The 27805-nt window shown below is 52.5% G+C and overlaps 1 protein-coding gene across 1 annotated transcript; it reads right to left on the reverse strand.

Annotated features, from left to right (window-relative positions):
* Window positions 1-27805, reverse strand: Znf385c (zinc finger protein 385C). The gene is made up of 9 exons (XM_050156836.1): window positions 27672-27805; window positions 25694-25945; window positions 9476-9624; window positions 6627-6737; window positions 4717-4882; window positions 2817-3113; window positions 2220-2416; window positions 1872-1982; window positions 1-1391 (listed from the first exon to the last, which is right to left on the reverse strand). Exons 2-9 carry the CDS (start codon window positions 25941-25943, stop codon window positions 1155-1157), a joined length of 1518 nt encoding a protein of 505 aa, XP_050012793.1. The 5' UTR covers window positions 25944-25945; window positions 27672-27805; the 3' UTR covers window positions 1-1154.

Raw genomic sequence — 27805 nt, forward strand, 5'->3', positions numbered from 1 at the left:
TGGCTTTGGAGCCTGTCCTGGAACTAGCTCTGTAGACCAGGCTGGTCTCGAACTCACAGAGATCCGCCTGCCTCTGCCTCCCGAGTGCTGGGATTAAAGGCGTGCGCCACCATCGCCCGGCCCGAACCCTTTTCTTGTCCCATTGGAAATAGTTTTCCAAAAAAAAAAAGATACAAGTAGATACTGGCGAAGTCCCCTAGTGAGTGGGGTAGTGGCACTGGCTTTGGCAACATGAAGGTGGATCTTGAGGGCATAAAGGACTGTGTACCAGCCCCGAGCTCCACAGTTGGAGAGACTGGACCCCAGTCCGGAGTGGACAATCCCTAGGCTAAGGGAGACCCAGAGCCTTCCTTAGAAGAGGGGCTCCAGCAGAACCACCGAAAGGTTAAGAAGGACCAGAGTGGTAAGACAGGTCACTTCCACTAAAGCCAGGGCCACTTGAGGCAGAGGCAGAGGCAGGTGGATCTCGAAAAGCCTGGTCTACAGAGTTTCAGACCAGCTGGGGCTACACAGTCAGGTCCAGCCTGACACCTGTCTCACCTTCTAGCCTCACCCCTACAGAGGAGCTGGAGCTTCCCCGCAACTCTGCCCCATTTTCACAGCACCTTCCTTTGAAGGACTTTGGGGGCCTCTTCTCCAGGCTTGTTTTGAGACAGTATCTAGCTATATGGCCCAAACTGACTGAACTCATGATCCAGATGCCAGGATTATAGGCGAGCACCACCCCACCTGACTACCCCATGGTAAACACGGCCGTTAGGTTCCCACCCACACCCCTGTGATACCCTAGCTCCAGTGGCTGTTCAGAGGGCCCTAGAACATGGCAGGAGAGACTGGCTTGTGGGGGCTGAGATGTGGAGTCTGCACTGTGTAAGTCTGGTTGGGGTTGGGGTACGAGAGCACCATGTGGCTGGGGCTGTGATTTTGCATAGATCTTTGGGATTCGTGGAGCCGGAGATGCAGGAAGCCCAGGACTAGCCCAGGAAAGGAGGACAGTGATGGTCGTCAGGCCCAGGGGACTGGAAACACCCCAGTCGGACTGAGAAGCAGCTACCCCTGGTTAGGTGGGAACCCAGAAACTGCAAAAGGCAGTCTCTGGGATGTGGAGACAAGTGCCTGCCAGGAAGAGATAGGATGTGGCCATCCTGGGACCACTAATAGGGAGCGAAAAGTATGGGCCCTGCAGCAGTGCGGACAGCTCCCGCTGGGGTACGGAACAGAGCTGGGCCCAGGACAGGAGCTGGGAAGAGGGTAGCCGCTGTTGTTGTGGCAGGCCGGAGGGCCAGGGGCCCCGGCAGGGCACAGATGGCAGCAGCTGTGGTGGGCAGCGGACTGGGCAGGAAGCGGGCTGCCAGTGTCTTGGTGAGTTGCTTCTGCAAGGCCAATTTAGACTACAAAAAAAAGAGAGAGAGAGAGAGAGAGAAATGGACAGGGTCTCCAATACCAGAGAAGCCCACCCCCTCCCTGGGCTACATCCAGGAGCTTTTCTGCCTCAGGGACATGACTTTTGGAGTTCCAAGTCTAACCGCCTCCTTCCCACCCCCAAACGGCCATTCCAGAGGGCTTGCTATGCCACCTGTCTTCCTGCCCAGCAGATGGACAACCTCAGGACAGGCAGAGCCAGGACACTGGGAGGGGGAGGAAGAGATGGTCCCTAGAATCAGCACATCCACTCCTGGCTTTTGCCTCTCATATTATGGTCGTAGCCCACCCCACCCACCGGAAATTCCTGTGGTCATAGCCCAACCCCAACCCTAACCCTGTCCCTGCCCAGGCAGCTGCAGTGCCAACACCTTCCTGCCACACCCCAAGTCTTTGAGCTGGCCCTTCCTCCCACTCTCCCTAGTAGACTATTGCCTAGAGACAGGTACCTTGAGGGCACTCACAGCCAAAGCTGCCTGTTTCTGCAGTTTGCTGTGCTGGCTGGAGGGCTTGGGGGACTTCCCGGCCAAGCGGTCTTTGTGCCTCCGGCTGTTCATGTGCTGACAGACAGACAGGACGGGGGTGAGAGGAGGAAGGCCACAGAACCCAAAATTACTCTGTTGTCCAGATTATTAGCGTTCCTCTAACACAGATCTCACATTCAACACTCACGATGGGTTCTCTTGATGGGGCAGCCCTAGGCAACCAGCTTGCCCTGCCACATCCATCCATGAGTGTGCATCAACCCTTCGTCCCTTGCTCTGATGCCCACCCAACCCTGGCCTTCCTTCTCCTACCTGCTTGAGTTGGGTCTCCGAATTGACCTGGAGCTGACAGAGAGCACACTGGAAGGGAGGGCTAGGTCCCTGCCGGCCCCCGCGATTTCCTAGCACTTTCTTTGTCTTGTGTCCAGCCCCTCCCTGGGACACAGGACGGCCCCGGCCCCTTCGGGGAGCCCCTTGGTGGCCTTCCACCATCCATCGGTGCTTGGCTCCTGGAAGGAAAGACGACAAGTCTGTCAGTACAGAAAGGAGACCACAGCACCAAACTAGGTTAGCTGGTTGCCCCTCGCAAACCTTGCTCTACATATAACAGGCCCCCCCCAACCACGTGGGCTTCCCTTCCCAGCATCTCTGGCTTGTCTATGGCTTCCTGTGGACATCTCCAAGGAAGAAGGCCTTATAGGCATCTGAGCTAAAGTCCCTTCCTTTTGTGTTGATCCAAGGAGAATGGAGCAGGATAGTCCTTAGCAATCTTCAGTTCTGGTTGCTGAGACTTCTCTTCCTGATGCCCCCTCCCTTGGGATCAAGAGACCCAGAAATGCCTGTGTAGTAACAGTGGGTAGGGTTCCTGTCACCCAGCCATGGATGCCATGGGTCCTGGGAAGCACTGACCTGTGTTGTGAGCCTGAAGCTGTGAGGCCGAGTTTACTGTCACTTTACAAGTCGGGCAGTAGAGGCACCCCTTTTCGCTCCTGCCTTCCCCATTCACCCCACTCCCCACAGCCACTTCTGCTGGCTCAGGCCCTGGTGCTTCCGTGCCAGGATCCGGGGAGCAGGGTGGACAGGAAGAGGAAGAAGAGGAAGAGGAAGCAGCGGCATCCAAGGGGTCTGAGTGGGCCGGCTCTCTGACTGATGTGTCTGAGGTCGGAGGTAGCTGAAGTGAAGAGCCGTGAGGAGGAGATACAGAGTCTGCAAGGAGATGGGACATATGGGGAGAGTCCAGCCCCCGAGGCTCAGCACCGCGGTGGAGATGGTGCGGGAGGGTGGGAGGCTCCCTGCCGGAAGGAAAGCTAACACTGAAATCTAGGCCCACCTCGCCACCATCTCTCTAGGCAAACGTGGGCCTCAGTTTCCCCATATAAAAATCCATCAAACTGGAAGAAGCAGGATGCCCTGACATTCTAGCGCCTCAGTATTAAGTAAGCAGAAGTCACCAGAAAGTGTGCTAGAGTGTTTATAAACTGTCACTCATAATAGTATCAACCTGGAGATTGTGAGTCCATCACACAGGAGAATGGTGGTATACACATGCAGTCCAGTAACACAGCAGTGAAAACAAAGAGCTACTACATGTAAACTCATGCACAAATCGGTGTTGGCATTTTTTGGTTTTGTTTTTGTTTGGTCATGTCTCATGTATCTCAGGCTGGTTATGAACTCACTATGTAGCTGAGGATTTCCTTGAACTTCTAATCCTCCTGCCTTCACCTCCCAAGTTCTGTGATCATGGATTTGTGCCACTATGCCTGGTTTAGTGTTGGTGCTGGGATCAAACCCAGGATTGCCCATGTGGTATGTAAACACTCTACCCACTGAGCTACACAGCCAGCCCCCTGTCCTTTATTTTCTGAGACAGAGTCTTATGCAACCTAAGCTAGCCTTGGACTCAATGCATAGCCCAGCAGACTCAGAACTTTCCTTCCTTGGTCTATAAGGAGTGTGGAGGACAGTGGTGCCCATCAGCCGAGAAACGGGGGCTTCTCCCTCTAGCACCCGGGGGGAAAAAAAACAAATAACACATGTATCCAATATTTGATTGCAGACTGCTGAGCTCTGGATTGTGGAGAACATACTCCTACTATTTTGGCCACCTACTTCGTAGCCATTTGTTCTGCCAGACTTAGGGAACTAACACAGATCATAGTTGGGAAGGATCCTAATTCAGGCTAGGAGTGCTTGGCAGCTTGTAACCTGGTCCAGATTGAGCCTAAGGAATGTCAGGGGACAGTAGGTGTCTGCCCGTACGGGTATATACAGAATAATTTCCCAGCCAGAAAGATGGTGAAAGGCTGGAGAGATGGCTCAGAGGTTAAGAGCATTGCCTGCTCTTCCACAGGTCCTGAGTTCAATTCCCAGCAACCACATGGTGGCTCATGACCATCTGTAATGCTCTCTTCTGGCCTGCAGGCATACACACAGACAGAATATTGTATACATAATAAATAAATATTAAAAAAAAAAGATGGTGAAAGGCTGGAGAGATGGCTCAGCAGTCAGAAGAGCAACTCTTGCAGCAGCTGGAATTTGATCCCTAGCACCCACGCGAGGCCCCTCACAACCACTTGTACTCCAGCTCCAGGGGATCTTATACCCTCTTTTGGCTTCTATGGTCCATGGGCACCCACACATACAGACACACATGCATGCACACACACACAAAGAAAAATAACACAGTAACAACAGCAAAGACAGCCCAAGTTTTACGAAAGAGAAAGAAGGATGGTGACGAGCCAGTCACGTAAGCCACTGTCAGAAGCTAGCCTCAATGTGGGGACTTGGGTTCAGGACTGACCTTTGCTCTGCGGGCTTCCGGCGCCTCCACTGGCTGGAGGTGAGGCTGAAGATGCCACTGTCCCATTTGGGGTCAGGTTTCGAGGTCTCTGCTTGCTCTTGGCAGCCTCGACAGCCTTGAGTTTTCTGGCATGTCTGTGACCCTTGTAATGAGCTTCAGCCTGGTTCTGGAAAAGGGAGGGGAGGTCACATGCCTCATTCGGGAATGAGGTTAAACAGAGGGATATGGGGTTAAAGGGGCACAAAGCTTGGGCACAACAAGTGAAGTCAGTGTCACAGTCGTCGCCACATGCATCTGGTCCGGAGGTTTACCGAGTGTGTCCTCACAGATGCCCCAATGCAGGCGGCCTCTGCCTTGTAAGCTATGCTTCTTTAGGTCGGTCACAGCACCTCACTGAACTTTCTCACCCAGTGTGTGTGTGTGTGTGTGTGTGTGTGTGTGTGTGTGTGTGTGTTCTGAACTGGGAATTGAACACAAAGTCTCATGGGTCCTAGGCCATGCCCTCCACCCTCCACTAGGCCACATCTCTGGCCCTGTTTGCTTCTACTGTGTGTTCCCACATCCAGAAGGGTTGAGCCCAGAGACGTTGACCAAGTGATTCCCTTAGTGTCTGCCTACATATACAGAATATTCTTGAAGTGAATTGTGTGGTTCAGGCTGGCTTTCACTCACAATCCTTCTGCCTCAGCCTCCCAAGCGCTGGCATCACAGGTGTGCACCACTGTGTCCGGCTTTAAGCTTTAAGCTAAATGGGATATGAACTGCTAGTCTAGTTTATAAAGTCGGAACTCCTGAATGTTCAGGGGTACACATATGGAAAGCACAGCAGTACTCATATTTTGGGCTTATGTACTCCAAAAACATTCATTCCTTTGATATTTTTTGAAATTGAACATTTGCAATTGGCCCAGCCATTCTGCCAGGGCCAAGGTATGGAGACATGTTCCTTCCAGAAATTCTCTTTGCCTACTTTTTATGGAATGATGTGACGTAAGCATCTGGAGAAAACACCACAGCTGGACTATTGGCATCCTCTCTACTTCACTAGGAGTCTCTACTTGTGCTTCTCAACTCCTGTCTCCCAAAGGTGGGAAAGACAAGCCTCCACTGCCCTTCCTTGAACTCTTTGGCTACAGTCCACAGTGGTTTTGACAACTAACCCAAGTTCCACAGTAAAGATCCTCCTCTCCCCCAGGATAGGCTATGGGACGAGTATGCAGACCTCAGGGTCAGCCGGGACTGGGTTCAAATCCTAGCAATGCTATTTATTTCCCAGTTGTGTCTTCAGGCAAACTATTTATCCACTCTGAGACTGTGTCCTCCTCAGAAAAGTGGAGATGGAAATTGTGCCTCTGTACCTCTCACAGAGGCATCATGGGAGTCCATTAAGATGACAAAGTATAGTCATGTACATCTTTAATCCCAGCACTAGGGAGGCAGAGGCAGGTGGATCTCTATGAGTTCGAGGCCAGCCTGGTCTACAGAGCGAGTTCCAGGACAGCCACATAGTGAGGCTGTCTCAACAAAAACAAAACTCACCGACGCTGGGTATAGTGGTGTGCACCTTTCATCCCAGCAGGGAGGCAGTGGCAGGTGGGTCTCGTGAGTTCAAGGCCAGCCTGGTTTCTATAGTAAGTTCCACCACCTCCCCGCAAAGGACGCTGGGGAGAATACATGCTATAAACATCTCAGTTCAAGACGAGAAACTCGCACTATGGCCCCCGGGACATCCAAAAGGTGGATGCAAAGCAGAGGGGAGGTAAATGGAATCCCAGTAGGCTACATGTGGGCAGGAGGGGTCTGAGAAAGGGAGGAGTCAGCAGAGGATGGGGTATCAGAGCACAGCCCCTCTCCAGCAGCCCGAAGAGACCCAGCTCCCTCCAACCTCCGTTTCCATGACTCCCTCTCACCGCTGAGTTGAACCTCAGGTGACAGATGTTACAGGAGATGAACAGCTTCTTCTTCAGAGGGGAGGGGACCCCGAATGTGTGACTGATGACAGCTTTCTGGACAGGGTCCATCTGTGAGGGGGAACAAAGGGCAAGTTCCTGCTGCATGCTCCGGAATGGTGCAGTTCCAAATGTGCTCAGTCTACCAGACCTCTCCTGCCCTGTGGCTGTACCCTTGTCTGGGTACAGACCAGATCTGTCAGGCGGCAAGGGGGATGGCCCAGGGTGACCTGAATGCCTAGAGCCGTGGCCTGACTCTCACGAGATCACCTTGACGTCTCTTGCTGCCCTTTCTGGTCTTAGTTTTTGGGTTTTGGTTTCTCTTTTTAAAGGGGCACAGCATCGGGACAAAGAGTGATCACAGACCATAGCAGGGAAGGGACAAGGATTCTTTTTGTGGAATTTCCTTCATTCCAACCCAGTTTTTGTGTCTGAACCTGCTGGTGAGGGCAAGAACCCCTACCTCACTAGCTCTGCCACTGTCCCAGACTCTGATGTCTGCTAAGGAGGATGACAGTCATGGCCAGGGAGGCGAGTGGCCAAGCAGGACAGCACAGGGAGACCTGAGGTCCCTCAAGTAGCAGGACTGTCCCTTTGAGTGTTTTCAAATATAAACTTGAGTGTTTTCTTACTTTTCCTAATTGTAATTTTTTTTTTTTTTTTGGTTTTTCGAGACAGGGTTTCTCTGTGGATTTGGAGCCTGTCCTGGAACTAGCTCTTGCAGACCAGGCTGGTCTCGAACTCACAGAGACCCGCCTGCCTCTGCCTCCCGAGTGCTGGGATTAAAGGCGTGTGCCACCACTGCCCGGCCTAATTGTAAATTTTGTATATTCTTTCCTTTTTTTTTTTTTTGTTCTCTTTCTCATTTTTATTTATTTGAGGCAAAGTCTAATCCAGCTCAGACTGGCCTTGGGCGCACCGTCTTCCTGCCCCTGCTTCCGAGTGTTGGGATTATAGGTATGCGACCTCATGTAATTTTCTTTCTTTCTTTTCTGTTTTCCTTTTGAGATAGAGTCTCAAGTAGTCTAGGCTGGTCTTGAACTCACTTTGTAGCTGAGGATGACCTTAAAATAGTCCCTCCTGCCTTTACCTCCCAAGTGCTGGGAATTAAGGCCTGTGCCTCCCGATTTGTGTGGTGCTGAGAATCAAGCTCAGAGCTTTGCGCCTGCCAGGCAAGCACTCTACCAGTTGAGCTATGTTCCAAGCCGCCTCAGCATCTCGGTTTCTATGTCTTTTCTCAGGGGCCTTAGTTTTGGGGGGGGGTGTTTTATTTTGTTTTGTTTTTGAAACAGAGTCTCACAACATAGCTCAGGCTGGCCTTTAACTCGCTGGTGTAGCCCAGGTTGTTCCTTCTGCCTTACTCTCCAGCGTGCTGGCATTGAAGGTAGTACCACCATGCTGTGCTTTAGGGGCTTGGGTTGTTGGAATCAAACCAGAAGGTGTCTTAGTTAGTCAAAAAGAACTTTCCAAACCTTCCCACGGGAAGAAACCAGCGGCAGAGGGGAGAACATGCTCTAGCGACTGCTCTGAAAACAGAGGTTCCAGCCTGGACAGTGCCCAAGGGAGAGCAGACCCGGCATCAGGACCTTAGTGGGTGGTCTCAGCACCAGTCTTTGAGAGACTACGCCTTTGCTCAGTGAACAGATCTGTAAGCGACAGTAAGGCCCCAAGCCCCTAGGCCCATGCCCGAGTGTCTCATACTCCTCAGGACCTCTGTTCAAACCTGGAAGTGACAAAAAGAGGGAGACTCCTCCAGGTTATTGGGAGGGCATGTGACAGTTTCCTGAGGATGGCATGGAGTTCATCTATGATTGCATCTGATTTTCAGAATTAAAAGGTGTCCTGCTCCTCAAACCCCATGGAGTACTCCTAACATTTGTCCTACACACCCATACATGAGCGCATGCTCACACACACACCTGAGTGCATGCAGAGAAATATACAGATACCAAGCACATGAGTTTGAAGGCACTTACAGACTCACAGACAAGCAGAAAGATGCTCTTAGACACATAGATACTATACAACCATGAATGGGCTCTCAGTCACCTAAATCACATACATGCCAAGCACATTAGAGAAGGTATAAAGATATCCAAACCCCTCAGATTCACATGCACACATATTACATACAATCCCCTCCACACACATACAAAAGCCGTCACAAACAATACACAAATTTGCACCCACCGATAACACACAGACCTCCAGAAACACAAACTCCAACACAAAGACATTAGGTCTGGAGTGATAGCTCCGCAGTTCAAAGCACTTGCTTGTGCAGTCGTGAGGACTGGAGTTCGAATCCCAGTACCCACACAGCCAACCAGGTGCCCTAGGAAATATGTAATCACAGCTCCAATGGGGATAGAGGCAGGAGGATTGTTGGCGCTTAGCTGATCTTCAGCCTTGCTGGGAAAACAGGAGCTCCAGGTTCAGGGAGAGGTCATAGAGGACATGCAATGACCTCTTCTGGCTGCTATGCATACACAGGCATGTGAACCCACACGTGTGAACATACATTGACTCAAACCCATAATCACATAGAGAAATAATAAAATAATCTTTAACTTGAAAATCAAAGCCACAACCCAAGTGCACACTGACACACCTGGATCACCCCCCCCCCCAAAATCATCTCTGGACAGTTGTGATGGTAGGGTAGGAAAGACATTGTCTTCATTTCTAGCCAAGAGACAGCTGGGTTCCGGGTCCTATTTGGCAGCACCTAGGGCCAGCTGAATCACCTTCCTTGTCCCCCTGCCCCCCTCCCGCCCGCATATGTCCCCACCCTTCTGCCCAGCCCCTACCGTGCTGAAGTTGGGGAAGAGACTGAGCGGGGTGGTGCCATTGATGTGGAAGGCGAGCAAGTGCTTGAAGTCCAACGGGGTTTGCAGAGGCCGGGTGGGCAGGGTCAGGGAGGCCAGCAGGGGGCTGGGGGTGCTGGAGGCTGGGCCTGCTGCAGGAGGAAGAAGGGCAGGGTCTGAAATGAGAAGCCAGAGAGCTCTCTCCCACCTCTGCTGCCAGAATGAAAGGCTTTTACAGCCAGGACAGAAAGTCCTGGCTCCCTCTTTATAACTGCTCCAGCTGAACCAGAGTCACGGAGTCTACAGCTCAAGTGTCCTAGGCAGAAGAGCAACCCTCTTTCACAGACAGGGTCAGCACAGTGACCCAACTAGACACCCAAAGGAAGTTCAGGCAAGAGAGGGGTCAGAGGAGTCAGGGTTGACACACACACACCACCATGGTGACAGTATGCCATACTTTATCTCAAAGCACCAAACTCAGGGAATATAGGGAAAGGCCAGCCCCCTCTCCTCTCATTGATTGTCCCCCCCTCACTTCAGGCTCCACACCACTCACAGAAGGGATGAGAACAAACCCATGGCACGGGGCTGGAGAGATGACTCAGTGGTTAAGAGCACTGGCCATTCTACAGGACCTGGGTTTGATTCTCAGCACCCACATGGCAGCTCACAGCTGTAACTTCAGTTCCAGCAGACCCAATGCCTGCTTCCGACCTCTGCAGGCTCCAGGCAAACACATGGCGCCCATACATATATGCAGGCAAAGCACTCATACATACAAAATAAATCTAAGAACTCCCACAAATTTAAAAAGAAAAAAACCCACAGCATTCTGAAAGTTTGGGTCTCTAGTTCTGGTGAGACCCCAAATCAATCCTCAGGACACCCAGGAACAACACTGTGGTTTTGCAGTCTTTGCTCTTAACAGTGTAAAGCAAAGGCAAGAAAGGGCTGTGAACCGACAAATCAGACTTTAAGGAAGGGAAGAAAAAAAACAAAGATATCAATGCAAGTTATTGGAGACTTTCTTGAGTCCTGTAATTGCAAAACCAAAAGAAGTCCTTTTTAATTCTTGGGTGTTAACCCTCTGAAACATAAGATTGGCTTGTTTAGCATCTGTAGATGTATGCCTATAAAATGCCTATAAACACAGTCATGTACAGAAAAGCCAGCAGACAGCAGATGGGAGGGGGAGAGGGACAGAGGGTACCACTACCTCCCTGGAATCACTGTGCACTGGCCTATTAGTCTCTGCACAGCTAGCACTGTGCTATGGTCAGAAACAAGCACTGTCCTCTGGTTTACAATCTCTTAGGAAAAGAGACACTGCAAAGCAACGGGCGAGGAAATTCTCTGCAAGCCGTTGTTCACCTCTGTTCCCCCAGTTCCTAAAGCCCAACCTTCTTTCCTCCAACCAAAACCTGAGGGGAGGGTTCAAAGGAGGACAAGCAAATTCTGAAAGGACAGATGGGACTGGAACTGTCCAGGCCCTACCTAGCACCTCTACCACTTGCCCAGGCTCCTCTTCCCTCACCGGCCAGGGGTCTGGTTTGGTGAAGAGCAGGGGACAGAGGGGTTAATAGGTCAGCTTGAGTGTAGTGTGGATGGGTAAAGTTGTATCTGCGATCCCTTCAATTTCCACCCTCTGCAGGCTAAGAGGAGGGGAGGCCACCCCGGAAGTCCCTCCCTCCATCTACTTTCTAAATACTCTATGGCCAGTGCACAATCAAACTCATACAGCCAGGGCACAGCCACTGCCATCTTCACCACGTGGCCGCCATGGCCTGCCTGGGGCCCTGCTCTGTCCCCACCACCGTGGCTTGTGGCCGCCTGCGGCCCACCCTGTCCAGCAGCCCAGTGCACGCGGGCAGCACCAAGGCTAGCTAGGGCTGCGAAGTCGGGAAAGATTTCCGTACAGCTCGGAATACACACACGGCCAGCTTGGCTCACAGGGCACGTGGGCAGAGGGGCCCGAGGCTGGTCACCATGCCCTTGAAGAACACGAACTCGCCCAGCACACTGGTTCACCAGTGCCCAGCAGCAGTACCCACATAACGCCCTCATCGAGTGCACCCCATTCTTCCGGGTAGAGGCAGGACTCGAAGATTATTGCCAACACAGCCACTGCATCCAGCGAGCAACCAGGGAATAACAGCCCCTACGCGCGCCTATGGGTCCAGAAAAAGCTTGCTGGAGGCGTTCCAAACCTCGCAACGAAGCCTCTGAATCGCCCAGCAACTCCACACCATGGTAGGTGCAGTTTTTGCCATCTGCCTGCCACTGGGCAGGCTCAGAGACTGCCAGTTCCTGCAGGAAGCCTGGAGATAGGCCCCCGGGGACACACTGTGCTTGCTGCAAAATTAAGGCTGCCATCACCACCATCTGCAGCAAGACCAGGTCCTGATCTTCATGCTGCAGGACCAGGACAAGCTTCTGCATTGAAGGCAGAGCGTAGAGCAGCGGGTGAAGGCTACGAAGATGAACTATGAACTGGCGCATGGCCGAGGCCAGGGCAGCAGTGGTCCCGGAGGCCAGGACAGTGGCTCCCAAGGTGAGCACCAAGCAAAGCCAGGCCTTAGCCACTACTTCCACAACAGTCAACAGGGACGACCAATGTACTGGCCGAGGACCCGCCAAGTCAGTAGCTGCAAGGTCCAAGGCTGCATGGAGCTCAGGGACCACGTGGGAACTAGGGTCACCATTCAGACGGAATGAGGCCTCCAATACGCTCTCATACTCACTCAAATAGACAAGGGGTTTAGGGTCGGTTGGGCCAGGGAGACAGTGAAGATCCATGGGCAGTGGGCAAGTGACCCTGAGCTGTAGGCTGACACTCCCCAGTAGGTCATTGGGCGGCCAGGCCAATTTGGGTGCAGATATGCCAAAAACCTGTAGGATGTCCAGGAGTTGGCAAGTGATAACCTCACCCTCCTGGACCTCTACACTGCCCAAGAAAGTGGTAGCAGGATGGCCATCACATGGGGACACCAAAGTGGCAAACAGGGACAAAGCATGGGACTCGGCCCAGTCCCTGGTCTCTTCTAACACCAGCCCCTATGGGGATGCCTTCAGATGCTGATAAGCCTCTGTGTGCAAGACACTGGCAACAGTCACCCTGGACAGCCTAGGGAGTAAAAAGGATGGAGTCAGGCTTGTCCTCCACGCTGCAGGGGCAGCAATGCAAGGTTGTTGGATGAGTACAATGTTGGGGCCAGGCAGACTCTTTGCTGATTACGGATTGTGCTACCCTGGGCAAATTTACCTGTCTGAGCTCCAGTTTTCTGGGCTCTCATACCTGCCTGCCCTCATCTCCCTAAATCTTCATTATTGCATTGATGAATATGAAGTGATTTGTGAACTGTAAAGGAGGCCAAGAAGCATGGATTGTTGCTGCCTTGTTTTTCTGGTGGTCTTTGCAGGCTTGCCCCAGTCTGCTTTATTCCTGCAGGGAGGGCATGCCTCTCCCTTTATTTGCTAGCTCAGGTGCTCACTAACAGACACAGTCACTAGCAATTCCTGGCCATCTCAAGGGTCCCAGCTCTGTGCTGTTCGTCTCTGTAGAATGAATCCAATCTCCACCCCGACCACAAAACTCACACGGCTGAACCTAGGATCCACAGCTCTAGGGGTGACATGGGTGGTTCATAGCTTGAAGGGGGATCAGGGATAAAAGTGAGAAATGTCTGGAGAGTCCAGGTTCCGGACTATACACTGCCCTGCCCTGGAAGCAAGAAGACTTCCTTTCCCAGCGGATATCACAAAGCCAGACCTTTATCATCTCCTGATTTTTTTAAAAAATGTATTCTAGTCTGGCCTCAAGTTCGCTGTGTAGCTAAAGATGACCTTGAACTTCTGATCCTCCTGCCTTATTCTCCCAAGTGCTAGGATTACAGGCATCTGCCACATCTATTTTTTTTTTTTTTTTTTTTTTTTGGTTTTTCGAGACAGGGTTTCTCTGTGGTTTTGGAGCCTGTCCTGGAACTAGCTCTGTAGACCAGGCTGGTCTCGAACTCACAGAGATCCGCCTGCCTCTGCCTCCGGAGAGCTGGGATTAAAGGCGTGCGCCACCACCGCCCGGCCTGCCACATCTATTTCTGAATTTTTTGTTTTGTATTGGTTTTGGTTTGTTTTTGTTTTATTTATTTATTTATTGAGACAGAGTGTCTCTGTAGCTTTGGAACCTGTCCTGAAACTCGCTTTGTAGACGAGGCTGGCCTCGAATTCACAGAGATCTACCTGTCTCTGCCTCCTAAGCACTGGGATTAAAGGTGTGCGCTACCACCACCCAGCTGGCTTGTTTTGTTCTTGAGAGAGGGTTTCTCTTTATAACAGCCCTAGCTGTCTTAGAATTCAATTCACCTTGTAGACTAGGCTGGCCTCAAACTCACAGAGATCCTTCCTGCCTCTGCCTCCCAAGCACTGGGATTAAAACTGTGTGCCCCCACGCCCAGCTGAATTTTTATCACCAGTTTACAACCTCTGTCCCAGGGAGTGGGAAGTGTGACTGCATTCACCCAGTGACAGGTGCCAGGTCTGGCTTCTTCACGGGTGTACTCAAGGGGGCGGGCGCAGTGCCAGGCACGCAGGCAGCCGCTGGTGAAGGTTCGACATAGTGGAGGTATGAATGGAGTGTGTTGGTTCCTACCCAGGGGCCTGGCATGCTGGAGCTTTCCCGGGCGGCTCGATGCCTCCCTCACCCTTGGTCTTCCCCTTACCTCCGGCTACCACCCACCTGCATATCCCTCACCCTCCTGGGGCTGCAGTGTTCGCCATGCTCTGGGCCTGACACAGGTTGAGCCTCTGCAGCTCGAGCAGGGCAGAACATGGGTCAACAGGCACATCTTCTTTGACCAAGTCGGCCTCCATCTTGATGGCCCCAGTGGCGGGAGTGGTTGTCAGGCTGGGATAGGTCCCTCTGCCTTCAGTAGGGCCTTCCAGAGTAGGCTGACCCTGGCTGTCTGCCAGCGTCTGGTGGTGAGCTCCTGAGGTGACGTGAGGCAGCGGGGCACTGTGCTGGAAGTGTCAGTGCCCACTGTGACGGTATTCCCAGCTTTGGCATGCTTGTTGCACACCAGGGCCTGGCGACACTCTAGAGGGAGGAGCATCAGCTTCCGCTCATAGGCAGAGTCCAATCAGGGAAACTCCTTCTTCCACCGCTCACTGAAGTTTTGCTTGTACTTCTTGTTGGAGTTAGAGGCCTCTCCAGTGGGCTTCTTCCCAGGGGGCACCATGCCTGCTCTCAGGGCAGAGGACCTAGGAACCCCTTAAACGCTCATGGTCCCCTGCTTCCCTTGCCCACACGGCAACTCCCTAGACAGAGAAGCTGGCGAATGAGGGCCAACCCACCAAGCCAAGGGGGACCATCCATCCAACTTAGCTTTGAAAGTTTATTCCAGCTCTGCCATCGGAGACTGGAGGTGAAAGAAGGAAGGGAGAGATGTTGGGGGTGGGGATAGAGACTACTCTGTCCACAAGGACGGAGAGTGTGGAAAGTTAGCAGTGAGCCACAGTCAGAAGAGGTAATGGAACCCATCTCCCTCTAAGGCCTCCCTCTATCCAGGACAAGGAAGGGACTGATGGACTATGACTGCTGTAGCATCTTAGAACACAGTAGAGACTTTTTAGCCCAAACTGAATCCCAAAGACAGATGTGATTCTCAGGGCTCCTGAGTGTTTTGTAGCTGAGCCAGGGCTACAGCACAGACTGATTCCTAACCCACAGGATGTTGTCCTCAAAGTCCATAGACACCTGTATGATCAGAAGGAAGTCAATATGGAGCCAAGCATCCCAAGGCCATCTGCGTTTCCCTGGGACATCTGTCCCTACACGCACACACACAGGTGCTGGCTCACACATATGAATACTGGCGTGTGGTCCTAGGAAAGGCAGCCCAGGAACAGGCAGCAGAGTGAGGACAGACTGTAGATGGGCTGCAGACAGAATACAACCAGCTGGTTGCCTCTACCTTCCCATAGACATGAGACCGAGATGCGTCTCTGAGATCAGAAGGTCTTGTCCGGTTGGATCAGACATGCCAGCTGTACCTTGTAGAGATGTGATATTTGTCCTTTCCTGTGAAATAGCAGCACCAGCAGCAGCAGCAACTACAGCTTATCCAGTCAGTGGAAACCAAGCCAGGCCCTGGGTTAAGAGCCTACATGATTCCGCAAGGAGACCGAGATTATTACTGTCTGTGGGTAGGGAAACTGAGACTACGGGCTAAGTTGCGCCCTAAGGTTTCTCAAGCAGCAGGCAGTGGAGGTACAGTCCAAACTCTCCTCTTCCTGCTGCCACAGGCCACACTGCAAAGGGCAGGCTGCCTCGCCTCTCGCTCCAGCAGCCCTGCTAGGCCCAGGCCCGGCTCTCACCTTCTTGCACTGGTCACTGAAGGAGCCTCTGATTCTGCCTGTTCCTCTACAGCCAGAGAGCAGCCAGCTCACGCTGATCCAGATGTGAGACTCCCTTGCTTTTGCCTCCTCAGTGGGACCTTACTGCTTAAGTCAAACACCTTGCCAAGAGCCAAGACTTCCCCAGCCTCTGAATGGCCCTGTAGTTTTAGTATTCCTGTCTGTTCAACCACCTCCAAAAAGGCTATGTCATAAAGCTGCTGAAGTTGTTTCTGTGTTCTCTCTCTCTCTCTCTCTCTCTCTCTCTCTCTCTCTCTCTCTCTCTCTCTCTCTCTCTCTCCGTCTCTGTCTCTCTGGAGATTGAACCCAGGTCCCCAAACACTCCAGGCACCCTCATCCCCTGTAATTTTCCCCCCTGAGCCTAGAATTCCCAGTCTTCTCTCCTTGATTAGCTCTCCCATCACCCCTTGAGATCATCTCAGACAGCCCCTCGGCTACTCTGATCTCCACAGCTGGGCTGGCATCTGGCCCCCTGTCTGAGGCAATTCCCTGTGGGGCAGGAATTCTCTGTGTGTCTGCAACTGAATGTTTTCACGCAGGAAGTCCCACCCTTTTCCATCAGTGCCCCTGCTTGTTCCCTCCAGCCCACCCCGTCCACGGTTCTGGTTCTGTTACTTCACACCATTTCGCTCCCTGTCTTCCTTCCCTCCTGTGTGTTCCCCAAGGGCAGGAAAGACAAACAGCTTCGCTTTTCTTTTTCTCTCTTTGAGACAGGGTCTCACGTGTAAACCAGGCTGGTCTCAAACACGCTACAAAAAGGATGACTTTGAACAACTTATTCACCTACTTCTAGCCCCTGATTACAGGTGTGTCCACCACATCCAGCCCTGTGCACGCTGGAGCTCAAAACCAGGGGTCCCTGCATGTTAGGCAAGCACTCTACAAGCTGAGGTACATCCCCAGGCCAATAACTTCTTCATGTGTGGACCCCAGATAGGGCAATAGCACCTGACCTCTAAACAAGTGTCACAAAAGCTTGAGAAAAAGAATTTTAAAAAGCAAGTTCTGTATGTGTGTATGTGCATGTGTGTGTGTGTGTGTGAGAGAGAGAGAGACTGTGTGTGTGTTTTTGCCCGTGCATGCACCTGCTCAAGCAAACACGGGTAGCAGCTTGACCTTGGGCACCTGCTAGGGGGTTAAAATGGCCTCCTCCCTCATCTTTTCTTCCCAACAACCTGCAATTCCAACATTTTATCCTTCCCACCACCCACAAGATGTGAGAATGGGAGACAAATGCAAGACCAAGATCAGGTGATAGATCCTTCCCATAATTCCTAGAACCTGAGTGTCCCCACCCTATCCTGCAGCAAGATGAGCACACCAAAATGAAAACACTAATATCTTTTCAACCAAAGACTGTGTGTCGAACCTGGGAAGCTGAAGGCCAAACTGATACCATCTAGACAGCTGTCCTTAGCCCCCGGGGATGTTTCGTTAGAATTCAGGAACAGGAGAGCAGGCATCTTGTGGAAAAACATCACCCTGGCTGCCACTCAACAGAGAGGATCCAAGGAAAACACATTTTGCAGTTGGGCCATAATTGGAAAAGATCAATGCCCACCCTGAGATCCGCAGGCACCCACACGGATAGAGCTAGACACAGATGCCAGGCCCAGAGGCACATACATCTCCCCACAGTGAAGCCATGTCCAACGTACATGATGCTCATGCAGCGACGCACATGCTCTCAGGGACCCAGCCGTGAGCTTGCACGTACACACGGATGGGCATGATCAACAGATCAATGGACACAGACCCTTAAAGACATCTCTGGACCACCAGAGTTAGCATAAGCATGAGCTGAGTGAGCGGCACGCACCTTGGCACAGAAAGCTGCAAACACCCTGAGATAGATACCCAGGACAAGCGCGTGCACACACGTCCTTAGAAAACCAGATGCATCTGACTCTCACGTGATCATGCGACCCAACAATCTCCTTCCCCTCTCATTTCACTCCCAGCCGCAGGGCAGAGGCAGAGACCTCCCAGAAGCACGCATATGTGCACACGCATGCACACATAAAAATAACGATGGTATTTCTATGACACAGAAAACAAAAACTCAGGAGGGGCTCGTGAGGCCCTCCACCTCCCTGGGGGTCTACAAGCGGTTAGTGCTTCCTCGGGCAGGGAGAGGCATTTTCTCTGGTGGTATAGCCATGGGTAAGGCACCCACAGGCCTGTAAATAACCTCTCCTGTATGCATGCTCCAGCAAGCAACCTTAATGAAACTCATTGACTCGCCAAGAAAGAACAGAACAACAGAACGTGGAAGTGGAAGGGAGGCAGGAGTGGACTACAGAGTGATGTAGAAAGAACCAGCACACACACAGCACGCATGAAAATGTCACGATGAAACCCGTTAGTATGCAGAATGGATACGTGCTCATAATTTTTTTTTAACCTGCAAAGAAAAACGGAAATCCAGAGGAAGGGTCAAAGATGGGGAGGGGCTGATAAGTGGCAACGGAGGTGGGGGACAGATTGAACTGAGACCCAATGCTTGCCCATGCCACTCCCCAGCAGGATTCTAGGTACTGCCAGGCCAAGGGTTTCTCCCCACATTCACCAGAACCTTCTCTCTCACTTCCAGGATGTCTACAGTGTGCTGATGCTTCCTTCAGACGCTGGCCAAGCTAGAGCAACTCCAAACCCAGTAGCTAGAGAACCCCACTATGCCCCCTTAGACCCCTTGCCTCCAGACCTTTGTCTCTGGGGGAGCTTTGGAGGTTGAGACAAGATGGTGAGTTTAAATCCATCCTAGGCTACAGAGTAAGTTCAAACCCAGCCTGGACTGCGGCAGGAGTTTGTGGGAGCTGGGTGGGCAGTTGGGGAGAGAAACGAAAACAAAAGACCAGGTGAGACCCTGTGTGGGGAGGCAGGTAGGGTGCAGGGACACAGGTAAAGCAGGGTGGGAGGGCACTGGTCTGACCCCGGTGTAGAGGCTACCTCTCAGCTAGGCGCTTCCTGCCCCATCTTGTCTTCTCTGTCTCTCTCCACAGAGGAGGTAACAGCTCTTTAGCCCCATCCAGTGCCTCTCCTCCCTTGGCCCTTAGAGGAGGGAAGGGAAGATTTCCTATAAGGAGTCTTTAGCTCAGGTTCTCACCACACATTTACCTGGATGCACAGCACCCTGAGTCTCAGGGCACACTCTCCAGCTGTCCCTCCTCTGCTTTATCCTTTGTCTCAGCCACAGTCCAGGCTAGTAGGACTGGGGTAAGGTCGGGAAGTCTACTGACTTTGGGTCCCCAGCAGATAACCTCTGGGGGCCAACAGCAGCAGGGAAAATGTGGGTGGGGAAGGGGAGATGACCACCCATTCCTGGAAGCCTCTGAGCCCAGTGCCCACACCCCAGCTCAGGTGACCTCAGCACTTACCCAAGAGCATTCTCAGCCTTTGGAGACAGCACTGAGCAGCACGCAGGGCAGGAGCAAATGAAATCCAGCCAGAGTGACAGAGGGAAGGGGGATGTGAGGGACAGGAGGGGAGGGCTTGGGGGAGGGCCTCCCAGTTAGGCTGGAAAGCCCTGCTTCCCTTTGCCAGCAAAGGAGTGAGCACTCCCTCGTTTCTGAGCCCCGACCGACCGACCGACTGTGGGGACTGAGCAGGGTGTGATCTTTGCCAGGCTGCAGGAGTGTGCGGGAATGTGGAAACCTGGGACAGAGGAGACAGAGGAGTGCGGTCTACTCACCCCCTCCTGTGCCCCAGGGTCCCGGCCTAGCGCTTCTTGTGCTGAGACAAAAGACTGGCTTTGTCCACAGAAACCTCCAGGGACAGAGGTACAACCCCCCCCCCCCCCCAAACCACACCCCAACACAACAAAAAGGTTCCCCAACTGCTGGCCTTGCCGATGACCTACTGCACACCCTGTTTCCTCTCCTGGCCTTCCCCTCACATTTACCTGCTTTTCCTGAAGGGGAAACAGGCTCAGAGAAGTGTCACAGAGGGGTTGCCACTGAGGTGGGGAGGGGGGAGCCCAGGTTAGCCCCTTAGATCTGTTACCTCTGCAATGTCAGGATGGAAGTGGGGAATAGTCTGTCTGAGCAGCTAGAACTGCTGACACCTGGCAGCTGGGGGTGGGGTGGGGCTGGGGGGAATCCCATCCCTTCTCTCTGCTGCCACTTGCTCCTTCCTTTTCCCCCTCCAGGTGCTGATAACTGACACCCTACTCACCTGAGCACCTGGTGGCTGTGCCTGGCAGAACGGGGCAAGGGTGGGGGGCATTGGAAAAGGGGAGATAATCAAGCCACAGCTTGGATCCAGTCTCAAATTCCAAACCCTGTCTGTGCCCAGTGCAGGGGGGGGTGGAATGGGGGGGCACCAATTCAGCATCCTCTCTCCATCAGACAATGTCCAGCCAATATCTGCCCCACAAAGCAAGCCCAGGGAAGAATTGACGGCGGCAGGAAGGGGCTCTGAGGGGTAAGGAGTTGTCTGTGTGGGTAAAGAAAAGAAACTCAAGCCCAGAGTTAATGAACCCACCCAGAGACACACACGGAAGTTCTGCCTTCTTCCAAGCAGAGATCTAAACTAAGCCCCCTAATTCTCTACCCAGACAGCCTGGCCTCTCTGGGTGGTCTGGAAGGGGGGCAGGTCTCACCTGGGGGAAGAGGATGTTTTGGCTGTCTCGGGAGAATGTAGGATATTTCTGTCACCTGCCACCAAAGGAGGGTGAAGTCAGAGGCAGTAGCTGGGCTTGGTGGTCTGGAGGGGAATACTATTTCTTTGAAACTTGCACCTGAAGGCCTCAGGATGATGGGGCTGGAAACGGGCGGGGGTGGGGGGATTAGGAGGGGGAAGGTACCTCAGTGAAGAGGAATCAGCAACCCAGAGAGATGGGAGGGGCAAGGGGGAGGGCTTCCAGAGCCTCCTGGGGGGACTGAAATTAATCCATCTGTGGGGAGCAGTGGGTGAGGAAGGCTCATCAAGCCAGTGACTCAGGCATAACCCAAGTCTTTGATTTCCAGGGCTCAGGGTACAGCCAGAGGCTTCAAAGATCAAAGTTGGAGAGGAGAAAGAGGGCTGGGGAGTGCGGAAGTCTCCACTCTCAAGGCCATAACTGCAGTCATCTCTGTCTTAATCTGACCCATCTCTGTCTGCCTGTCCCTCCCAGTGTCTGTCTCACATTCTCCCTCCAGGGTTCCTCTAGCCACCTCAGTAAACCAGAGCTCAAGGCATTTCTGAAGTCCCTTCCTGTCCCTTCAGGTTTCTGTTACCGTGGCACAATGGATGATAAGGAAAAGGGCCTGGGCTCATTCTAGATTGGATAGTGCCATTAACTCTACCCAGAGTCAGAGAGGAAGTGGCTGACTTTAGGACGCTACCCTTCCTTAACCATCTAGAGGGCCAGGAGACGGCTAGTGGTTCCCTTCCTTCCTTCCTTCCTTCCTTCCTTCCTTCCTTCCTTCCTTCCTTCCTTCCTTCCTTCCTTCCTTTTATGTATTTCTTTTGAAATAAAGTCTCACTATGTAACCCTGGCTGTCTTAGAACTCACTGCATAGACCAGGCAGGCCTTGTACTCACAGATAGCTCTACTTGTCTCTGCCTCCTGAGTGCTGGGGTTAAAGGCATGTATGACCACCATACTGGGGGGCCTGGTTCCCCACTTTAAGCTGAGGGAACACAGAACAGAAATGTTGTCATGAGCACCTGTATAATAATTGTCTTGCTGGACCTATTTTCTCAGGCCAACCTGCTTCATGGTTCTCTCTCTCTCTCTCTCTCTCTCTCTCTCTCTCTCTCTCTCCAAGGCCTTAGCTAACCTGAAATGCTCTACATCTACCAGACCTTGAACTCCCAGGAACCCTCTTGTCCTTGTCTCCCAAATGCTGGGATAGCAGGCATATGCCACCATGACCAACCAGCTCAACTTCTCTTCACGTGCATTGGCCGCTCTCTTCCGCCAGGGCCCGAGTGCGAGATAGGATTGAGAGTCAGACACTTGGGATCAAGACCCAGCTAGCTGGCTTTGGCTATTTTTCTCTCTGAGCCCCCATAGTCCTGTGCAGAATGAGAACTGAACATCGTCATCTGTAGGGTCGGGATCGGGGCCGCCTGCCGGATGTTGACCTGTTTTGTGAACAGTTCGGCTCTCTCTAATGCTCTCTGGGGCACTGGAAGGTCACAGCTTCTCACCCAGGTGTCCTGACAACTCACTGTGCTACCTCAACATCTGGGCTGGAGCCCGAAAGCTGCGCCTGCGCCTTCGTGTCTGCAGGTGTTGAAGAGTAGTTTAGGGTGGGGTCTGTGTGCGTGTGCAGTGTCACTGGCTTCAGTCTCACTGATGGAGGTTCCCCTGGTGCCCACATCCCCTGAGGTCAGGGTAAGCCAGTGAAGGATAGCCCAAGACACATTCGGCTTCCTGGGTGGCAGACAGGTGAGGCAGATGTGAAGCCTTGGGGGAGTGCCCAGAGGTGGAGATGGAGATACGGAACCCAAGTGTGATGGTGAGAACCCCTGCAGCTGGTCATGGCTAAGGAAGTGGCCTCTGACCTGAGCCAGAGAGGAAGCTCAAGGAGGAAAGGGGCATGCCTACCTCATTAGCTCCTCCCACCTCCCTGTGTCCCCCCCCTCCCCCTTAGGAAGGAGAGCAAGAGAGGGTCCTGGCTTCACTGCCTGTGACTGCCAGTCACTAGGGAAGCCTCTAGCCCCAGAGGACCCTAATCAAAGTGGCAGCTCTGGCTACGTGAGACAAGGACCTCTGGTCTCCTTATGTGGTGTGGCATCCCAGACCGTGAGTGCATAGGAACTAAGAGCTTGTTGAGAGATCCTCGCAGACCGCACTCCCCCCACCTCCCACCTCCCACCCCCGCCCCCACCAAGGGTCCTTGAATCAGGTGGGAATCTCTCCATTTCCCTAGGGAGCTTCAGTAGCCGCAGCCTGATCCCACACCGGGGGCTGGGAACAGTTTTCAGCAGGATTCAAAGCCCTGTGCTTCTCCTCCCTACTGACTTGAGTGGCTGCTAGCTAGCATCTCCCTATGGCCCAGGGAAGTCCCAGAATGAACCAGGCCACTGGAGGTGGCAGCTTCTCCCGCCGGAGCTTCTGAATAACAGGATTCCTAGAAACATGAGGCCTGGAGTCCTGGCCCTAAACCCAGCTGTCATTCCCTTCTGCTCCCACGACGCTGGCCATACCTCTCAGCATGGCTAATGGGAAGGGCTGGTTCCATATCGGCCTCCCCTGCCCAGCTGTAAGTGCCCAGGGGCAGGCACCAAGCATCCATCTGAGGGTATCTCAGCACCTTGCACTGGGCTAGCCTAGGGTCTCTGATTTCTTGACACACCCTGGATACATGGTGACTTAACTGGGCTAAAATCTACTAGTCTGGAGTGGGGTGCTAGGCATCGCATTTCTTGGTGACTCCCAAACCAACCCCACCAACACTGACCCTCTTCCCCCCACAGTAGCTCTTTCTAGAACTGAACTGCCCTTTTCTCCTTCTCTCCAGGAGCCTGCCTAGCTGAAGTCACCCAGTCTCTTCCCTCCTCCTTAATCCCTAAAGCCCACCCATCACCAAACCTTGATGGCTCAGCTACACGAGAACCTACAGAAACTGTTTTCCTACCCAATTTCTTTCTTTACCGTGCACCTCTAAGTTTCACTCTTGTCCTCTGCTGGGGACACCTGAAACAGTAAATACTCCTGCCCACAGTGTCACTGTGAAGTCCATTACCTCTGAAGCAAAGGTCAAAGGCTAACCTGGTGGGAAGGCCCCTGCAGGAATTGCCAGCTTACCTCAACCAACCTCGGCCCATACCGGGCACAAAGCTCCGCTGGCCAGCAAGGCCAGGAGTTTTTGGTCCCTGTACTAGCTCCTGCGGTGGCCCTGCCTGTGAGACCCTTTCCCTTTCAGGATCCAGTTCAAGGCTCTTGAGCTTTCCTGACATCCCACATCAGCCCACTCACTGTTACCTCTTCTTCCCCCGACCCCTTTTCATTTTTCTCTGGTACTGGGGATTGAACTCAGAACCTCTAGCAGGCTAGGCAAGTGCTCTACCTGTGAACTATATCCCTAACCTTTGCTACTTTTAACATGGAGACAGGATTTCACTAAGTTGCCTAGGCTGCTTCGAACTCACTCTCTAGCCCAGGCTACCCTTGAACTTGAGATCCTCTTGCCTCTACCTCCAAATACCTGGGCTTACTAGCATGTGTCAACAAGCTCAGCTTTCTCCTGGATGCTCTTGACACTCCCCACCATCACCTCTACAAGGTCTAGTGCAACCTGAGAATAAATTCATCTTTTCTGTAGGGTGATTTAGACAGCTCCCCCCCCATTTGAAAGTATTAAAAATGTGAGCACCCTCCTCTTCCTCCAGCACACGCCTTTAATCCCAGCACAGAAGCAGGTAGCAGGTGGATCTCCAAGTTCAAGCCCAGCCTGGTCTACAATGCAAGTTCCAGGACAGCCAGGGCTACACAGAGAAACCCTGTCTTGGACAACAACAAAAAAGTGAGCCCCCGTTACATCAGCTTGAATCTCAATAGATAAGTAGATATATTTAATGAATAAATATGTGACTTGTTAAAAGACAACCTTGCTATGTGATCCAGGCTGGCCTTGAATGTATAGCCATCCTGCCTCAGCATCCCGATTACAGGCATGTACCATCTACCCAGCATAGATGAATGACCTTTGAAACAAGCCCTGTCCTACAGAAATATTGATCCATCAGATCACTCAGTCACAGTCTTGGGGGGAGTCCAACTCTAAGTGCCTCCTTGGAAGCGCTAATCCCCACTGCCGATCTTCCTGTCACTTGCTGTGGATGTGACCTCTGCCTGAAACGCCCCTCACCTGTCAAGCTCCTAGGTCTTTGTGCCCCTGGGAGCGTGTCTCAACTCCCATCATGCTAAGGAGACGCTGTATAAATGTCAGCCAACGATTAGGAGCTCTCAAGGTTCAGGGCAGCCTCTGGCAAAACCACCCAGCTGGGCTGCAAAATGGGTTTCTTGAAACCACCTCCAGAATCTGGGTACCAATGCCCCCTGTCTCTCCCTCCTAGGCCTGCGTGTGGATCTGTCCTCCCTGGCAGCCTGCAGCTCGTGACCCCATGTGCCTGTCAGCAGGCATCACTCTCACCGAAGCATTCACCCATCTCCCCCAGAACACTGCACTGCAGCCAGCTGCCCCTCCAGCACTGGCAGCTAAACCCCTACAAAGTCACCCCAGCTAGGGAGAGGCAGAAATCCTGGCTGGGAGTCTGGCTGCCACGGAAAGAACAGCTCCTGTTGTTCCTAGATTGGAGCGCTGTGCACCGGGCTGACCCCTGCCTGAAAAGCAGGAGTTTGGAAGACCCCGAAGGTCAGGCCATTGTCTCGAAGGCTGTCCTCGCCTGGAAGCTCCAGGCTGGAGAAATGTTCTGAATGTCCTAATCACAAACGCCACCCACAGGGAGAGCTCCTAGAACTGAAGAGACCTCAAGAAGAGACCTCACCTGGGCAGTGGTGGTGCACGCCTTTAATCCTAGCGCTCCCAGGCAGAGGCAGGTGGATTTCTGTGAGTTCAAGGCCAGCCTGGTCTGCAGAGTGAGTTCCAGGACATCTAGGACTGTTACACAGGAAAAACCCTGTCTGGGGAGGGGGGGGGGGAAGGAGACTTCAAGACTTCCACATCCCAAGAGATCCCATAGAAAGCTGTGCAGAAGCAAAACAAAACTTTCTTTGCTTTTGCAGTGCTGAGCCCAGATCACATGCAGGTTAGGCGGCATGCCACCAAGCTACAGCCCCTGACGGTATCAGGGAAGCCACAGACTCAGGGTTCCTTAAGGGGACCCAGGGTGCCAAGCTCAGCGCCACTCCTCACTGACCTGGCCCTGCAGAGGTCTTGCCCAGGCTGAGCTGCCGAAGCCTCCGCTGGTGGGCGCGTCCCCCACAATGCACCTGGGCCTGGGCCGCAGAGTTCAGCTGGACGTTGCAGACGTCGCAGAGGGTGTAGGAAGGGCGTTTCCTTTCCCGCTTAGGCTTCGACGATTCTGGAGAGTGAGGGGGGCACTCAGATGCTGCAGTTGTGGGGGGCTCCTTCTCACCTGAGGGTGATGGGCTCAGTGGCCGCTTCATACCTGAGCAGATAGAGAGAGGAAGACAGACGTGTGATGACTGAGCGGATTGAGATCTGGAGACGCTGGTGGGTGTGCCAGGTGACCCTACCTGACTTCCAAACACACCTCTCAGCCAAAATGTCAAGAGGGAACATTCAAAATGTCAAGAGGGTGGTCTGTTTTCGGCAGAGTAGCATTAAAATACAGCGGCACTGGTAAGACAGTCGGAAATGATTGTACACTGAGAGGCCCATGGCACACAGGATCTGAGAGCGAATCTCGGAGAGGAAGAGGGGTCTAGGGGACGAGGTGGCACTGGGAAACAGAGCAGAGGAGCGGAGTCATGTTTTGGGAAGCCATTGTCCTGTTCTCAGCCTCGAGGCAGAAACTGACAATCCTGTGACAGACGGGCATGCAGATCTTGCTGGAGACACAACAGCCCTGTGGCAGAAGCCCATCTTGTGCCCTTTACCTAGCAGGTGACATTCACCGGTAGTGACAGCCTGCAGAGACATCCCTACCCCTGTCCCACATGGCTTAAGATGCCCCTACTGACCTGGGTCTGCTGGATGCAGCATCCGCACACCGCCCCAAACTGGACTCGCATGTCCTCTTTCAGGCAATCGTCCCCATTTTCCAGATAACGTCTCCTTCCTAACTCATTTCTCAGTACTTTCTCTCACTTGTCTGCTTCTATTTCTATTCAGGAGCTGGATGCCAAATTCCAGTTCTCAGACAAAACTTGTAATATTCACTTCCTTCCTGGTGTGTGCATGTGCATATGTATGTGTGAGCGTGTGTGCATTCACACATGTGTGCATATGTGTGTGAATTCACACATATGTGTTCACATGTATGTGTGCGTGTATTTACACTGACCTGTGCGTGTGTGTATATGTGCACATTCATATGTGTATGTGTGTGTTTATACATGTGCATATGTGTGTGTACATATATGTGTGTTTCCTGCCTCATCTTCACTGGGAGACTTCCTGGTCAGTGCCTGTTCTCCTCAGACTTGAGCAACCCCAGTTTGGGGAAAGTATGGCTGAGTCCATCTCTCTAGTCACAGATGAACTGGGCAAACTTTTTCCATTCATGTTGAAGCACTAACCTTAAGTATAGCAGAATGTGACCGCGTTTGGACAAAAGACTGTTTTAATTCCAGGCAGGGATCTTCTTGGAACTCTGTAGACCAGGCTGGTCTCAAACTCACAGAGATCCACCTGCCTCTGCCTCTCAAGTACTGGGATTAAAGACATGCACCACCACCACCCAACTCAAATACTGTCTTTATAAGACAAAGAAATTTGAACAAGGCTATTTCAGAAGAAATTGATCCTGAGCCTGGGTGTAACACACACCTGTTATCCCAGCTTTAGTGGAGGCTTAGGCAGGAGATCAGGAGTTGGAAGTCATCCTGGGCTACATAATAAAATGTTTTTTTTTTTTTTTTAAAAAAAGAGTAAAAGGTTGGTCTGTAGCTCAGGATAGAGTTATTTGCCCTGCATAAGGGAAGTCCTAGGTTCAACCCCCAATACTACATAGATCGAGCATCGATAGCACATGCCTGTGAGCCCAGCACTTGGAGGGACGAGAAGCTCAAGGTTATTCTTAGCTACATAGGGAGTTTGAGGACAAACCTAGGGTACACCAGCCCCTGCCTATGAATTAATTAATTAAAGAAAAGAATAAGTAAGAAGAGAAGGCACCACTGCCACTGCCAACCCCGTGACACCATGCTCACCCAGGCCTTAACTCCAGAGCTAAGACACAGCACAGTTCCGTTGTTTAAGCCCCTTTCTTGCCTCGCTTTGTGCCGGCAGCTGGAGAAAGCTAATCCTTCTCCCTCAAGGTCATTTCCTGCGTCCTTAGTCTCAC

This window comes from Alexandromys fortis, unplaced genomic scaffold (assembly GCF_014885135.2).
Source record: "Alexandromys fortis isolate MF-2015 unplaced genomic scaffold, M_Fortis_MF-2015_v1.1 scaffold_31, whole genome shotgun sequence".
Classification (NCBI taxonomy): Eukaryota; Metazoa; Chordata; class Mammalia; order Rodentia; family Cricetidae; genus Alexandromys; species Alexandromys fortis.